Raw genomic sequence first — 18,468 nt, forward strand, 5'->3', positions numbered from 1 at the left:
AAAGATCACGGATGCGTGTTTATTTGTTTGTTTGTTTCCCCCAGGGGTGATTGTATCGATTCAGTAGTCCTAGAATATCGTGAGAGGGCTCATTCTAACGGAAATTAAAAGTTCTAGTGCCCTTTTTAAGTTACCAAAAAAATTGCAGGGCAACTTGGCCCCCTCCCACGCTCATTTTTTTCCCGAAGTCACCCAAAAAAATTTTGAGATAGCCATTTTGTTCAGCATAGTCGAAAATCTAATTAATATGTGTTTGAGGATGACTTAATCCCCCACAGTTCCCGGGGGAGGGGCTGCAAGTCATCAACTTTGCCCATTGTTCACGTATAGTATTGGTTATTGGGAAGTATACAGACATTTTCAGGAGGGATTTTTTTCTGGTGGGGGGGGGGTCGGAGTAGGGGCTTACGGGGGAGGATCTTTCCATGGAGGATGTTTCCTTGGGGAAAAGGACTTTTCTATGAAGGGGGCACCGGATTTTCCAGCATTATTTTAAAAAACGATGAGAAATTAAATGAAAAACAAGTTTTTTTTCAACTGAAAGTAAGGAGCAACATTCAAACTTAAAACAAACTGAAATTATTACGTATATGAGGGGGCTCGCCCCCATGTCAATACCTTGCTCTTTACGCTAAAGTTTTTTTAATTAATTTCAAAGAGCTGTCTATTCTAACTAACCGGCCTTTGCGGTTCAGGTTTGTGATTCGAACAAAATTTGAACTTTAGCGTAAAGGGCAAGGTATTAACTAGGGAGCGAACTCCCTAATATACGTAATAAAAACATACAAATATAGAAGTTTAGAACAAAATTTCGAGAAAGCCATTTCGCAAAAAAAAAGTAAAATTAATTAGCAAATTTTGTTTTAACTTCTAATGAATGATGAACCGAAATCAAAACCTGCATTAATTATGAATATTCAGAAATTAAAAAAAAAACAAGTTTTTTAACTCAAAGCAAGGAGCAACGTTAAAACCTTAGACCATCAGAAACTGTTGCGCATATGAAAGGGGCTATCCCCTCCTCAACGCCTCGCTCTTTACGCTAAAGTTTGACTCTGTCTCAAAACTTTATTTTTTAAAACAATAAAAAACTTTAGCGCAAAGAGGGAGGCGTTGAGGAGGGCACAGCCTCTTCCATATACGGAATAATTTCTGGTCATTTTAAGTTTTAATGTTGCTCCTTACTTTCAGTTAAAAAAAACTTGTTTTTTCTTTAATTTAATTACTCCAAAGAGCGGATGTTCATATTAGAATTTTTTTTGTTTTTAAGTATCAACTCTCATTACTTAAAAATAATTGAAAAATCTGTGTATATATACTCTATAAAACAAAAAATACCTTATAACCTGCACACATGAACAAAATTAGGATTCATATAAATTCGTTTATTCGAATAGCTATTATATAACTCAAATTAAATGCTGAATTATGCTACTTTTACAATAAAAAAAGACACAAGAAAATCGTCACTTGTTTAATCTACTAATGAAAAGGCACAAAGGAGTTCGCAACTCTGCTACAAGGCTTGACGGTTTGCCTTTTGTTCTGATGCCTGGTAAGTCTACTGATCGGCGTGAAAGGTGGCAGAATAGATCATTGTTGCTCGTCTGGTAATGTTACAAATTTCATTATTAGACAATGTCTTTAACTGAATAAAGTGGTCAAGTTTAAGAACTCAGGGGCATAATGGCACTTTGCCATTTGAAAGCTATGCCATCCTTTATTTCTTTAAGGTTCAAATGATTATTAGCGACTTGACAAATAAACTTTGAAAACCTCGGTTTTCCTTTTTACATAAAAAACACAACGAAATGGGCATAAAACACCATAAAATATCGCATATTTCCCAAAAAGGCAAATAGAAATTTTACAATGGAGCAAAATACAAAATACAAAGGGAAAAGATGAAATATTTGTGGTTAAACAGGTAAACAAACTACTTAAACAATACCTGGTCAAGTTGATCCAAGTCAATTTGCCCTTTGAGTTTTTTGCAGTTTTTATCAGCAAAATATTCAAGTACATACTGTCCAGGAAGTTCACCAGAATCTCTCAGCCGGAAAAATCTTCGTCTCCATTTCTATAAAATAAGTTACATATAATTACAATAGTAGAAACATGTACAGTTGAATGCATACAGCATTTGATTTCAATGATATGATAAATTATCCATTGAAGAAATGCAAAGAGCTTCTAAATGTTTATAGTAATTAAAAGTACCTTATAACAAAATTTGTATACTAAACCGAAAAAAGGGAAGCTAAAGGGTGGTATGGACGCTAAATATTATACAAAACATCACTCCTATCATAGGCAATTTTATTCCCCCGAGAATAGTGTGAAAAACAAGTGCCTTTAATTCTGTACAGGGGCTCTGACACATAATTCAATAGTTTCTATAGCAATAGAATAATAGATGGTATAAATTTAATGTGATAAGAGATATTTCAAATTTTATATCTATTTGTTAAATATGGTCTAGTTTGTTTAAAATAATTTGAGAAGTAATCTTCCATCAGCAGTTTTCAATTAGTTTGGATTTACAAAAAGAAGTACATTTAATCACTTAATAATATGAACATGATGTATACAATTCCAAGCCTAAAGAGGGACCAGTACCAGATATTTGTTGCAGGAAGTCAAAAACATGACTAGTGTGCATTTTAAGGCACAATTTAAATACGTACACAAACAGGCGAGTGAGGTTATAAAAATAAAAGATTATGGGGATATATTAAAAATTATCAAATAGACAGAGACATATAGACATATATATTGACACACCCAAGATAGCACTAAGAAGCACTAAAACTGAGCTGTTTACAATATACATAAAATTGCACAAACACAAACTACGATTATCTTATGCTGTTAAATAGACCCGTGTAAAAGGGAACAAAAGAATGCTGATACCGCGTTGTGCGGCAACACAGTGGCTCCAGCTTGTATGTCTTCTGGTGAGTGTGTTCAGGGGTGCATTCAGGGGGAGGATATGCCTGTTTTTTTTAGCTTCTTAGCATGAATTGTCCAAATTTGATCATAGGATTTTGACAGTGGTTGTGAAGTGACTCAAGTCCCAGTAAATTGAGGGCCTTTTCGTAGGAAGTATAACTTTTTCTCATCATAATTTTACAAGCACGTATTTGAATGGCCTCAATATCTTGGTTTATCCTGGAGCTTAACTAGACACTCGGGCCCCAAACAGGACATGCGTCTTCTAATCCAGGCAGATCTTAAGTCATGTAGGCCAGTGTTATTGACTTCCCATTGAAACTGAATCTTTTGTAACAAGTGATTGCAGGGCAGCGTAGCCTTTGCGGACTAGCTCATTCATATGGTTGCTAAATCTGTAATCAGTTGAGAAAGTAGCGCCCAGTATCTTTTTACTGTTTACAGATTGGAAGAGGAGTATTGGCTCATGGAAATCGGTTTTTAGAGGGCTAACCCCCATTTCATTTCATTGAGAGTGAGACTTACAAGTTCACAAATGCAAAACATGCTAGTAATGTTAGGGTCAAACTTTGGTACAGCAAAGTCTCCTTCGAGTAGCCTACATATTTCAGTAGGAAGGATAAATCGTCCACAAATTTGTATTTATCCTTGAAGTATTGAAGGATGTAGTTTATGACAGCCAGGAAAACGATACCAGCAAGTCTAGTACCTTGAGGGGCACCACAGGTAATAGGAAGAAATGAAGATTTTGTGTCATTTCCGTTCAAGGTAAAGATACACTGTTTACAGCCAAACAGGAAGTCAGTAACTAAAAGCAATAGGTCAGTTTTTGCACCCGTTTCACTTAAGTTTTCAAGAGCAACAAGGTGCCGGATAAAGTCAAATGCTTTTCTATAGTCGGTAATGGCAAGATCTACAAACGATTTGCCCTTCTCTAGCCAGGATAGAATATCATCGTACAGTCTCACAAGATACACTGAGGTGTTGGAGCCATGAAGGCATCCATATTGATAAAGGTCTAACTGGGGCTCTATGATGTTCAAAAGTAGCTTTGAAATGAACGTTTCTGTAACTTTCGCCATACATGGGGTTAGGGAAATCGGTCTTAAATCACCGCGCTTTACGAGATGATTTCTTAGGTATCACTTTAATGTATGACTGTTTCTAAATATTTAAAAATTTGTGGAGAATCAGGCACAGATTAAGGATACTTCCTAGAGGAGTTGCTATGAACAAAGCAAATTTGCGCAGAAGTCTCACAGAAATTTTGCCAGGATATGATGAGCTCTTGGGTTTTAATTTGAGTAATTGATGAGAAACTCGATGAGGCTGTATTGGCGGTTGCTTGCTGTATTGTCTAGATTTTTAGAGAACAGTTTCAAGTTCTTGTCTCGTAAAGCTTGGGAAAGTGGTGCATATACCAGTGAAAAAAGTATTCACCTCTGATGTTGTCAAATAAAAGTTGTCGTCTTTGAGATTCTGTCAGTGATGGTTGCGGGTTTTGCCTGTCAGCTTCTTTACTGAATCGTGCCTTTTTTTGTAGTTGGTAAACAGAGATGGATCAACATGATTTGCAGCAAACAATTTGCTGGCTTTGCAGCAGAAGGCAACAACTTTGTTGCACAAATCTTTTTCAAGCGTTTGCGACCGCTGTTTTCTAAGACCTTTGATTTCAGTAGTGATCCATGGGCGATCAGAGGAGGACTTGTAAACAGCCTTTGCTGGGATGTGCTCCTTATACAGGGTCAATCCACGCCAAATCAACCAATAATGACGGCGCTTTAAATTCAATTTGCTCTTAGAAAAATATCAGCGGGGCAATAAATGTATATGAAAAACAGGATTTTTTTTTTTTTTTTTTTGAAGTATATTTTTTCGGGAAAAAATTTAAAAATGTTAAAAATTCGAAAAAAAAGAGGTTTTTTGAAAAAAAAAATAAAAAAATTTGGTATTTTTTTTTCAACTTTTTTTTAAAATTATCTACATAGCCAGCAGAGATTGGATAGAAAAAATTGAGGCAATCCGATAACGACGGAAGAACTGACGGCCAACCGAAATTTTTGAACCCTTGTGCGAAAAAGCAGAACTTCAAAAATCTGTAAATTCTTAACGGTAAGAGCTAGGATACCATTTTTTTTTTTATTCTTGTCCTCTTGTCACCAGGTACAAAGGGAAGTTTTGCATTTTGTCCTATCGCTTTTAGTTTCGGAGATATTTTCATAGAATTTTGACAAATTGTGAAAATTGTCACTTTTCATCCCCAAAAAAATCTCTGTAAGCAACGCGATCCAGGAAAACTACTTATTAGGTCCTAAACTACCAAATATGACCTACCTGAAACCGTAAAAACCTCGATGGCAAAATTCGATCCTGATTTTTAAAAGAAGATTGAAGTTCGACCGTTTTTCAAGTTTCCTGTTATCATAAAAATGCATTATCATAAAAAAAGCTAGGAATATCAGAATGGAGGGAGGAATATTGCCTCTTTTGACCTAAAAAAAGCCACCTAATGTTCTTAAGCCACATGTAGTTTAGGCTGTTCTGGAATTTTATGAATCTGACGTCAACAGCCGGCAGCTTCCAGGCAAGAAAGATTTCGTCTCCGTAAAAATCGATGGCAAAAGGGAACAAAAACAAAAGAAATTACTGCTGGCCAATATTTCTGAGCTTTACGAGTTATTTAAGAAGGACAATGAGGACAAGCCGGATTTCAAAATCGGACGCAGCAAATTTGCTGAGCTTAAGCCCCCCTGGTGTGTTACAGCTGGCTCAAGTGGGGTTCATTCGGTATGTGTGTGTCTGTACCACCAAAATGCTAAGCTTAAATCATTAGGCGCTGATATAAGGATTTCGCTCGAGCATTTCATGTCCAAAGTTGTATGCTCTATCAGAAATGAAATGTGCATGCTAAACAAGTGCACGGTATGTGTTGATAAAAAAAACGACTTGGAGAGTTTTCTCTGGGAGGAACTAGCTGAATCTGATTCAGTGACCTATAAAGAGTGGGTACATGTGGACCGAACAGTTCTTAGACACGTAGAAGAAACGATAGATGTGTTCATACCGAATTTCGTTGAGCCAATCCGGAACCTTATAGTACACCATTTCATTTCAGTCCGTCAGCAAAATTACATAGACCAACTAAAGCAGAATCTCGGCTCCAATGAGGTCCTCCTGCTTTTAGACTTTGCAGAAAATTTTTCCTTTTTGGTTCAAGACACAGTTCAGGGTTTTCACTGGGAAAGTTCTCAGGCAACATTACATCCGTTTGTGGTATATTGGCGTAGGGGTGATAGCCTGTTCAGCAACAGTTTGTGTGTTATCAGCGACCACATGGACCATAACACTGCTGCAGTTCACGCTTTTTTGAAAGTCGTATTGCTTCACGTTAAGGCTATGATTCCCGGCCTTTTCAAAATCTATTATTTCAGCGACGGTGCAGGATCCCAGTACAAAAACAGAAAAAACTTTCTAAATTTGAGCTGCCATTTCAGTGGCTTTGGGTTAGATGCTGAGTGGACTTTGTTTGCTTCGTGTCATGGAAAGAATGCGGGTGATGGGATTGGCGGTATTGTGAAAAGACTAGCAGCTCGCACCAGCTTGCAAAGGCCATTTGACAATCAGATACTTACGGCACACGATCTTTATGAGCGGGCAGATAAGTCCCTACCCAACATTACAGTATTTTGCGTTTCGTCAAATAACGTTAATGAAAACTTTGAAAGTTGCCTCGAAGACCGCTTTGAGAAAGCTCTTACTATTCCTGGAACTCAGTCATTTCACAGTTTTAGGCCCAAAGGCAAAAATAATATCGGTGCTTGCGTTTTATCGGATTTGGGTACTATCCTTCCAAGAGAAGAATTTATTGTGTTGCGGTTAGATTTCGAGAACGTCCTTTTAACCGATCTGGACTCGGGAGACTACGTAGCCTGTGTGTATGGCTCTGATTGGTGGATGGGGTGTGTTGTAAGCATTGATGAGGAGAGTGGCGAAGTTGAAGCTAAGTTTATGCACCCAAATGGACCATGTTCAAGTTTTCGTTGGCCTCGGCCTGACGACACGTGCATAGTACCAGCTGCTAACTTACTACAAAAGCTGCCTATTCCTGAGTCTCGGAGTCGCTCCGCAAGAAACTTTGTTTTAGAGCCGGATGTAGTAGCCGTTGTTACAGAAACATTCAAAACTTACAAGAAGAAAAGCAGAGAAAGCAACCATTAATTGTTTTATTTTCATTATTTCATTTTTTTCTAACTTAATTGATCTAAGTAGTTTTGAAGAAGCGTCTATTTGTTTCAAGAAACATAAAATCAGCCATTTCCGGACAAGTTCACATGAAGGGTAGGCTAAAAAACTTAAGTATACTATGCTACATACTAAGAATACCAGGTGCCTGAATTGATGAATTACATTCAAACTAGAAAAGTTTGAGATTGGTTACACGAGATACAGCATGAGTGGCCATATTAAAAGATATGTTCGCTAACCAAATAAAAATGCAATAATTGGCGATACAAGAATCTGCATTTTTATGATAACAGGAAACTTGAAAAACGGTCGAACTTCAATCTTCTTTTAAAAATCAGGATAGAATTTTGCCATCGAGGTTTTTAAGGTTTCAGGTAGGTCACATTTGGTAGTCTAGGACCTGATAAGTAGTTTTCCTGGATAGCGTTGCCTACAGAGCTTTTTTTGCGGATGAAAAGTGACAATTTTCACAATTTTGTCAAAATTCTATGAAAATATCTCCGAAACTAAAAGCGATAGGACAAAATGCAAAACTTTCCTTTGTACCTGGTGACAAGAGGACAAGAATAAAAAAAAAAATGGTATCCTAGCTCTTACCGTTAAGAATTTACAGATTTTTGAAGTTCTGCTTTTTCGCACAAGGGTTCAAAAACTTCGGTTGGCCGTCAGTTCTTCCGTCGTTATCGGATTGCCCCAATTTTTTCTATCCAATCTCTCCGGGATATGTAGATAATTGTATAAATAATTGTAAAAAAAATACCAACTTTTTGGATTTTTTTTTTTCAAAAAACCGCTTTTTTTGCTAATTTTTAAAATTTGGAAATTTTTTCCCGAAAGAATAGCTTTCAAAAAAAAAAAAAAAAATAATGTTTGTAATATCCATGAAGTGCACAGCTGAGAATTTTTTCAGCAAAATTGGAATTTCACGCGCAGTCACGATTGGATGATTTGGCGTGGATTGACCCTACTTTATGTACAAGAATGAGTTTAGAAGTTTGTTTTTTTCTGTCCAGGGCTTATTCATTGATTACTGCATAGAAATCATACAGACTTATCCATTGTTCAAAGGACTGAATGTTTGTATCAGATGTACAAATGACAAGGGAAAAGACCAACAAGCCCCCCCCCCCCAGCTCATAAGTGCCTAACATAGCTGTATGTTATATTTTTGATATATTTGGCCTAATGGCCTTCAATGAGTATGGGAAACTGATACAAGAAGAAACAGAAGTTTGCCTCTAAGACGAAGCAGCACAGTTGGCTAAATTTAGTTCAGAATCCTAACTCTAAAATGTGTATTAGCTAAATGTCAATATTAGTAAACTTACTTAATACAAATGAGGCTTCACTTCCAGCAGAGGTCAACAGCAAGGCTTATCGACTTATCTTGATGAAGACAGATCAGTTTAAGTTGCATCTCAGCCTTTGGGACTATTTTACTACTTGGGATTGACATTGATTCCTACCTAAATGATCAAGTTCTAGCAGATGACATGCAAGATAATAGGTTAAAAACATAACACACAAGGTGAGATATTTCCCTCTTTCTGACAGACATAGATAGAATTTTACCAAAAGAGGGGCCAATTTTTTTTGTACGAACCCCACTGCCAGCAATGACAGTAATAAGGGTTGACCATTTAGATTTTTTTTAATTTATTGTATGAAATGGTTGAAACTCATTCTGCATAATTTACAAGAATACTTTCTGGGAAATTATTCTAAATGGGATGTCATCACAGAAAGAGGCTTTCTGATAAATTTCCCAATCTATTCGTTTTCCAAGACAGACCATCAGAGCAGCCTTTGGTTTTTCCTTATTATGGAGCTGCTCTGAAACCATCAATTTGGTCTATTCTGTTCCATCTTTCTCAGGTGATTATTTTGAGCCAGTGGTGCTCTGAGGTTGAATATGGGCCTTTATAACCTTTAATTTTGATATTTATTACCTTTTATGACAACAGCTGAAATCCAACAGTCTCCATGCATAGAGCCTTTTTGAGCAATAATGTCGTTTTTAATGCACAAAATACAAAATAGCTGTGCATCAGTACATAACAAATAAAAAGTCAAATTTAAAACCAACAATTCTCATTGTAAGAAAAGATAAAATAAATCTTATCCTCTAAATGGCTCTCACTTACAAATATTGCTTTACCTACATTTTGTGAAAATTATTATGCATTAATCTTGAAAAGAAAAAACTATAAGTCAACCAAAAAATTGAAATCAATACAAAAGAAACCTGAAAAATATGACAAGAATCATTTCACAAGAATAGCTATTGTAGTTATGGCTAGTGCTACAACTAATTTACACTACCTCAAACAACTTACTAAGCACTAAGTAAGAATTATCACTCAACTAGTGAAAAAAAAATTAATGAATTAGTGAAACAATCAGTTCTGCAGTGCACTGGATCAAGCTTGTTCCTGTGGAGTGTGTTTTGGTTAACTGCAGTAGCGAGGCGTATTAGGGAACAGGGTTTATCCCCCAAAAGCATGGAGTATCCAAAATTACAAACCAGATGGTACTTGCCTTCTTTAAGGGTTGGGATTCGTAGAGCTGCAAGGGGATATTTTTAAATGACATACTTGGTTCCTAGGATGAATTTTAAGGTTCTTTTTTGCACTGTTTCAATTTTGTCATTGAGGTAGTCGATGCTATGCACTTGTGGTCTTCAAACTGGGCATGCGTGTTCAAGTAAAGGGTGTACATAACATGTAACATGAGCATTAATTGCTTTATAGAATACCCGAATCAAAGCAATGTGGTTAAGGATCACAGCGCATAGTAGCCCTTTCCTACAAGGTTTGTAACAGGTGGGCTAGCACACCAAGGACAGGTGCAGTTAAAGTGGTAGAGTGCTAGGGGTTAGGACAAGCAACTTCTCCTTTCAGAGGACAACTTCTCTTCTCTATACAACAAACTTAATGCATAATGTGAAAGTTCATTTTCAAATACATAAAACGCATTAAATAAAAAATTGAAAACACCACACACAACAAGTAACAAAAGATAAAAATCAAACTAAGAATAAGAGAGCATGGAATTAAAATGGGTAAAAAAATCTAAAATGTAGTTCCACAATTCAAAACAGAGTTAAATATTAACATCAGAAACAAAGATCGTATAGCAATCCTATTATACTTTTCTGTTTTGAACTGAACTGCAGTAACTACAGGGAGCTTTTGGCCTTTCTCCTTAGGATGATGACTCATGATGGGATGGTGAGATAATTCATTGACCTTAGAATTAATTCAAGCTCTTTGGCTTTAACCAAACAGCTTACACAAGGGCAGACATAAAAAATCGACTTTATGTAGACACAAACTCATGTAGACAGATTAAGTCCTGGATATTTTCTCAACCAAGTGATTGGTACATTTGATTGATATATTGTTGAATCTCATTTTCCAGTTTTCTTCCCTGCTGTTTTGTGAACTTGACCAAATTGATCTACATCTTAAGGCAACGTCCACGACCCACTTACATCATCATTTAGACTATTTTGTCAAAGATATATATTTTGCTTTAGAAATTCTAGATCTTTAAGTATAAGTTTGGCCTATTATATTTGTCTTTTTAGACTGTACTGGAGTAATTACAGAGAGCTTTTGGTCTTTCTTCCTAGGACTCTTGATGGGATATTTAAATAATTCCTTGATTTTAGAATTAATTTAAGCTGTTTGGTCAAAGCAGATGCCACGGCTTTTATTATGCAGGCTGATTAAACCTTCCTTCTTGAAAGGTGAGTCTAAACTACTGTACTTCAAATATAACTATAAGGTATATTTCCCCTCTGTAACAAGAAAATTTGTGACATGGCATCAGTTGTAATTTGCATCAAAAGGACAAAACACTTATACCATTGGATTTAATATTCTCAGATCTATCCAGAATAAAGATATAACGTAGAAATTTTTTGGGAAAAGGATTTAAACTTGCTTATAATCTTCAACTAATATTTAAAATGTTTTGAAAAAAAAACATACACTAAATTTCAAAAATGTAATTCTGTAGATGAATAGAACTGAATCTTAACTATGGAATGAAAGTAGAATTGTTGTCTTTTGTTGATATATTAAAATAATACAAGAGCAAAGGGAGCATAACCCTTTTAGCTTTCTTTTGAATTGGTTTAATTTTGTGTTTATCTCATTCAATAAGGTCGTAATGCCAAACAGAACAAGCATCTTCCAATAAAAGCTGCACATATATAAATACAGAGACTATGATTTATTGAAGATTTGAACTTTGAAAGAAGCTGAAGTGAAATAAGAGATAGGTTAAACTTTTTTTCTAATGTAGTCAATTTGAATATCCTATTCAAGATTAGATGACAAGGAAATACCAAGAAGTTGAGCACATAAAAACCTCAGGGAGGAGGGTGGAGAGGGTGGTGTGGATGAAATAATATACAATAAATTTATAGTGAGAACTGAGGATTTATTCTTTTTAGCCTTTATGTTGCAGAAAAACTCAACTGGGAATCACAAAAAAAAAACTTTAAAAAAATGTATCAAACATTTGTTTAATGCATTTTTGTTATGTTTTAACAAGTTGAGCAAAAATATTGGGGGGAGGATTGTTCAAGCCCTGTACCCCCCCCCCCGGGGAGATGGCCTTTGGTTCAAAGTACTTTGGTATTTGACACATTAGTAAAAGTTTGACAGAAGGGAGGCAAGAATTCTTAAATGAAAATTATCATTATTAACTTCTTTTAAAATTTTACCAATCACCACATTATTATTACTTAGATTGAAAGCTTTCTCAAAGTCAACTTAAAATAAGGTTAAGCTAGATATTTGGTGGTTCAAGACTTTTTATGTATGACATCAAGGGGACTTGCTAAGTAATGGCAGGTGGAAGTAGGCCTATTTTCTATACTATACAGGGCATAACTTCAGTTTTTACCCAATCTGTTAGAAATTTCTCTTAAAACTTAGACAAAACTCGGGTAAATCATTTTGCCTGAACAATAACTTACAATAGATGGAAGGGGTAATATCCTAGTAAACCTCTCTGTAAATACTGTTCCATTACTTGCATTCTGCCAAAGTAATAAAGATTGAAAGTAAAAATATCAAATCTGATTCTAAACTTGGAACAAATTTTATATATATTCTATTTGACTTCTTTCTTTAGAAAAGATCTAATTATGTTGCCTAAAAAGGGTTGAACAAAATTCAGCCTTCTTCTCATAACTGGGTTATTATTACTAATTCTAAGCTGTAATAGCACTCTTTGATAATGGGAATAGTAAATTAAAACACTACATTTGGGACCTCAAAGAGCATTTGAATTACAGAGCTCCAAGACTGTTCTCACCCATGGAAACAGGTTGTGATACCTTACATTCTGGCTAAGATTGAAATCTTTGAAGAAATACATGATTTTTTATTTTAACAGATGAATTATACTTCTAAATTAAAGATAATGTTCTTTTTGGTTATTTCCTGCACATATGTTATAGATTTTCACAGCCCAAATTATATATGTTTATACAAACAAAATATTTTTTTTTAAGAACAAAATTTACATCAAGACTTTGAATGAACTCTCTCCAGAAAAAATCTAGTAAATAACCTGAAAGTTCATTATTTTGTGAATGACCCAAAAGTTAATTATTTTGTTTGTATAAATGTTAGTTTCATAATACAATAGTATTTCTACTGATGAGGGCTGCTGCATATGTGATAGAAATATCTTGACTTTTGTACCCGTTTTCTCTGTCTAAATAAACGAATTTATTCCCATTTGAACGTTTATTTGCTTGTCATAGAAATACAGTGTGGTCTGAGAAAAGTATACCTAATTTAAGGTGTTATGTCAAAAATACATTGTATAAATATGGAAACAAGACCAACCAGATAAAAAACTATAAACTCAACATTTTGTTTGCACTTGGAAGACACAGAAGATTTTGCCACCTTTGATGAAAATTTATTTTACATTTAGGCAAGATTAAAGAAGAAAATTTACCTCAAAGCTCTGAATGAACTTTGTCATTGAACTCTTTCTGAAGAAAAAAATCTAATGAATAACCTGAAAGCTCATTATTTTGTTTGTATTAGTATGTTAGGATTTATCCCCTAAATAAACGGATTTATCCCCTAAATAAACGGATTTATCCCCATTTGAACGTTTATTTGTTTGTCATAGAAAGGCAGTGTGGTCTGAGAAAAGTATACCTAATTTAAGGTGTTATGTCAAAAACACATTGTAAAAACTCAACATTTTGTTATCAATTAGAAGACACAGAAGACCTTGCCACCTTCACAGAAAATCTATTTTACATTTAGGCAAGATTAAAGAAGAAAATACACATCAAGGCTTTGAATGAACTTTGCCATTGAACTATCTCTAAAAAAAAAAAAATCTAATGAATAATCTGAAAGTTCATTATTTTGTTTATATTAATATGTTATTTTCAATTTTAATACTTCAGTATTTCCACTGATGATGATCACTATATATGTGATCAAAATATCTAGACTTTTGTACCTGTTTTCACTGTCTAAACAAACAGATTTATCTCCATTTGAACATCTATTTGTTTGTCATAGAAAGGAAGGTGATTTGAGAAAAGGATACCTAATTTAAGGTGTTATATTGAAAATATGTTGTATATATGGGAAATGAGACCAACCAAGTAGGCTATACAACTATAAACTCACCATTTTGTTTGCAATTAGAAGACACAGAAGACTTTGCTACCTGCATTGGAAATCTACTTTACATTTAGGCAAGATTAAAGAAGAAAATTTACATCAAGACTTTGAATGAACTTTGTCATTGAACTCTCTCCAAAGAAAAAAATCAAGTGAATAACCCAAAAGTTTATTATTGCGTGAACTCCTAAAAGTTAATTTTTTTTTTGTATAAATATGTTAGTTTCAATTTTAATACTGTAGTATTTCTACTAATGATGGTTGCTGTATATGTGATTGAAATATCTAGACTTGTGTACCTGTTCTCATTGTCTAAATAAATGGATCGATCCCCATTTGAACTTTTATTTGTTTGTCATAGAAAAGCAGTGTGGTCTGAGAAAAGGATACCTAATTTAAGGTGTTACATCAAAAATGCTAGACAGCATAATAGTAAAATATTGTGCTGACATGTTAATAAATTGAGAGGGAGTAGTCAATCTAGACTTGGCCCAGTTAAATATAGGAATAGTGCCACAACTAGCAATAAGGAAAGAATTAAAGAGAGATGGGCAGAACATTTTGAGAATTTGCTAAACCAAGATAGAGTTGCAGGAAAAGATATAGAGGAAAATGAAAAAGTTTGTGATACCTTGGATGTGAAGGAAGATTTGTTTTGTGAGGAAGAATTAGTAACAGTACTAAAAGGATTAAAAAATAATAAGGTTCCGCGTGCTGATAGGGTGGTAAATGAGTTTCTTAAATATGGTGGCTCTGAGGTTAGTTATAAGTTACTGAAGATTGTGAATATGATTTTTGAAAAAGGGGAAGTATCTAACAATTTTAGGAAAACCTTAATTAAACCACTTTATAAGAAAGGTGATAAAAGTGAGTGTGCTAATGCTGTAGACAAAGTTTTAAGAGAAGAACAGTGCCATTTTAGAAAAGTAGAGGATCATCAACCAAATTTTCACTCTTAGGCTAATAATTGAGAAGTGCCTGAGTTGTCAAACACCTTTGGTCCTCAGTTTTATAGATTATGAGCAAAGGTTCGATTCTGTTGATAGAAGAGCTTTAGTAAAGGTTTTATCCTTATATGATATACCACATAAATACATTAAAGTGATTAGTGCTATGTACAAGAATAACACTGCTGCGGTTAAGGTAGGAAATGAGTTTAGCAGCTGTTTTTGTATTAAATCAGGAGTTAAACAGGGTTGCCCCTTTATATTGTTTATTTTGATAGACTTTGTCTTAAGGAGCACAGGAAAGGCAATGGGGAGGAAAAAGCCTCCTGGACTTAGATTATGCTGATGATTTAAGCATCCTAGTGGAAAGTGTGAGCAAAATGAATGAACTTTTAGAGGTTTTGTGAGTTCAGGGTGCTAGGACACGTTTGAAAATTAATGTTAAGAAGACTAAGTCACTAAGGCTAGGAATAAGTGAAGACGAAAAGGTGATGTTGGGTAATGGCAAGATTGATCAAGTGGGCAGCTTCACTCACCTTGGCAGTATTATTAGTAAAGATGGTGGGAGCAGTGAAGATGTTAAAAGTAGAATAGCCAAGGCTCAGGGTGTTTTTTCACAGTTAAAAAAAAGTTTGGAAAGATAGGAAGACAAGTCTGGAAACTATGATTAGAATATTAGAAGCTGCAGGGATGACAGTAATCAAATATGGTTTTGAGGCATGGGCGTCCCGAAAAACAGGTAAAGATTTGCTAGATGTTTTCCAGAGAAATTGCTTAAGGATTGTTCTGGGTACCCAGCTGACTGACTGTATTTCAAACAATAGGCTGTACAAAAAGTATGGTTCAATGCCGCTCTTTAGGGCTATAATGAAAGAAAAGTTGAGGTGGCTAGGGCACATTGTGCAGATGAAGTATGACAGATTGCTGAAGATTGTTCTTTTCAGCCAACCATCTAGGGCTAAACAGAAAGCAGATTGCCCTTGTCTGGGGTGGGAGGACATCATAAAGAAAGATTTAAAGGAAATGGGAAATTTGTGGGAGGGTGTAAAAAGGGAGGCTTGGAATAGATTGAGATGGAGGAGAAGCGTGCGTTGCTGTGTTGGCCTCAGGCAACTTAGTGCTGCAGTGAGTTGTTAGTAGTAGTAGTATATGAGACCAACCAAGCATATAACTATAAACTCAATATTTTGTTTGCAATTAAAAGACAGAGAAGAGTTTGCCACCTTCATTAGAGATTTATTTTACATTTAGGCAAGATTAAAGAAGAACATTTACATCAAGACTTTGAATGAACTTTGGCATTGAATTCTGTCCAAAGATAAAAAATTAGTGAATTATCTCCAAAGATAAAAAATTATGAATAATGAACTGTAAGTTCATTATTTTGTGAATGACCCAATAGTTAATTATTTTGTTTGTATAAATATGTTAGTTTCAATTTTAATACTGTAGTATTTCTACTGATGACGGTTTCTGTATATGTGATCAAAATATTTAGAATGTTGTAACTGTTTTCACTTTCTAAATAAATGGATTTATCCCCATTTAAATAGTTACTTGCTTGTTATAACAAGGCAGTTTCGTCTGAGAAAAGGATACCTAATTTAAGACTAAAGTAGGTCCTGGGAAGGTATTTTTAAGTACCTACCTCTATTACTTCTCCCTCAAGAGGACAGTGACCTTTGATGACCTTCAAAAATCTTTGTGCTATGAAAGTGATTAACTAAAAAAAAACAAGTTTTTTTAACTGAAAGTAAGGAGAAACATTAAAACTTAAAACAAACAAAAATTATTCCGTATATGAAAGGGGCTGTCCCCTGCTCAACGTCTTGCTCTTTACACTAAAGTTTTTTATTGTTTAAAAAAAATAAAGTTGTGAGAAGGAGTCAAACTTTAGCGTAAAGAGGGAGACGTTGAGGAGGGGACAGCCCCTTTCATATACGGAATAATTTCTGTTCATTTTAAGTTTTAATGTTCTCCTTAATTTCAGTTAAAAAAAAATTGTTTTTTTTTCATTTAATGAAACTTATATGAAACTTGTATATTTGAAATCAGCATTAAAATCTAATTGTTTTGATGTATCTATTGGTATCAAATTCCGTTTTTTAGAGTTTCAGTTACTATTGAGCCGGGTTGCTCCTTACTTACAGATTGCTACCACAAACTGTTTGATATAACATTTGCTTACATTGGAATATGCAAGTGAAAAATATTTCAGTAAAATCCTAGACAAACTACTTTTTGCTATCTTGGAAAGTGATTGGGTTAGGAAAATAAAACTTTCAGGGATAGGTTGATAGACTAAAGAATATCCTGGGAAGACATTCCCAGGGAAAGTACCTGGGGATGAAAGTACCTACCTCTACTTCTTCTCCCTCTAGAGGTCACTGACTTTTGATGACCATAAAAAATATTTGCATTACGAAACTTAAACTTTGTAAACGTAGATTTTCTGCTTAAATGAAGTACAAAAAGCTCACAACTTCACAAAGTTTGGTACGTGTATGATATATCAACCAAAACTATATCACATAAATACCCATGTTAATAAAACAATTCTTACATCATAATATGCAGAATAATCATAGTTAACACTTTTTGTATACAGGCTCATTATATTTCACCCCCAACCCCCTTCATATGCAAATATATGACCCAAATTATATATTTCCCATCTATACATCTCAGTTGTTTCAACATGTGTACCTGTAAATTGAATCAACTGTGATGCAACAAAAACTGGAAAAACAAGTTACAATGCATTGGAAATATGTATTTTGGGCTATATATTTGCACATTAGGGGTGGTTGGGGGTAAAGTATAGCAAGACTGTATGCAAAGTGTGTTAACTATGATTATTCTGCATATTATGCAGCAAGAATTGTTTTATTAACATGGGTACTTGCTGTGTTCAATATATCATACAAGTCAGCAGCGTATCCAGGGGGGGGGGCGGAGCGGCCCGCCCCCCCCCCTAAAAAAAAAAAATTCTTTTCTTCATTTTTTTTAAGTGCCAATATAGTAAGTTCCGAAATATTCACGCTTTTAAGTTATTTGCAACACCGTTCTTTTTTTCATTTCTTGTTAAATGGCTATCCATTTCTCCAGCAAGCTTGTATCATTATTTTATCATCAAACGTGCAATCGCCTCCTGTAATCAAACAAGATGTCAAGAAATTTTTCTCACTATTTAACCCCCACAACTATAAGCACTAGCGTCTCTGCAATAAATGAATTGCGATAAGGAATCAGACTAAGAGGCGATAGTTCATTCAAAGTTTCAAATGCTGCTATAATTCCAGTGTAAGCTAAGCAAACTGAAAGGTCACATGAGAGGTAAGAAAGAAAATTACCTTAAATTACATTAAATCGTATGTTCAGCGATATAAGGTGGTTTTGAGCCTCATGTAGAAATCTTGCTGTTGGTATTTCAAGGTTATGATTTGACATTCCAGTTCAGCCTCCATTCAGCGTTGGCCGAGTCCTGATCAACTCCTTTCTTGAAGGCATCTAGAGTTTTAGATTGGACGGTGGCTTTGGATAGGCTGTTCCAGAGTGGGACGGAACGGACTGAGAAGAACTGTTGGCGCTCTTGGTTGATGCAATGGGGGGCCTGCAGCTTCTTGGTGTGTCCTCTTTTGGTAGTTGAG

The 18,468-nt window shown here is 34.9% G+C and overlaps 1 protein-coding gene across 1 annotated transcript in view; it reads right to left on the reverse strand.

Moving 5' to 3' along the window:
* dos (daughter of sevenless) overlaps positions 1-18,468 on the reverse strand; it is a 68,564-nt gene that overhangs the window by 32,821 nt on the left and 17,275 nt on the right. The window contains exon 2 of the mRNA XM_089089862.1: positions 1,952-2,080. Within this exon, the coding sequence (XP_088945988.1) occupies positions 1,952-2,080 (129 nt within the window). The remainder of the gene's footprint in view (positions 1-1,951; positions 2,081-18,468) is intronic.

The sequence above is a fragment of the Artemia sp. Qi Xiang Cuo genome, chromosome 5 (assembly GCF_049724085.1).
Source record: "Artemia sp. Qi Xiang Cuo chromosome 5, ASM4972408v1, whole genome shotgun sequence".
NCBI lineage: Eukaryota > Metazoa > Arthropoda > Branchiopoda > Anostraca > Artemiidae > Artemia > Artemia sp. Qi Xiang Cuo.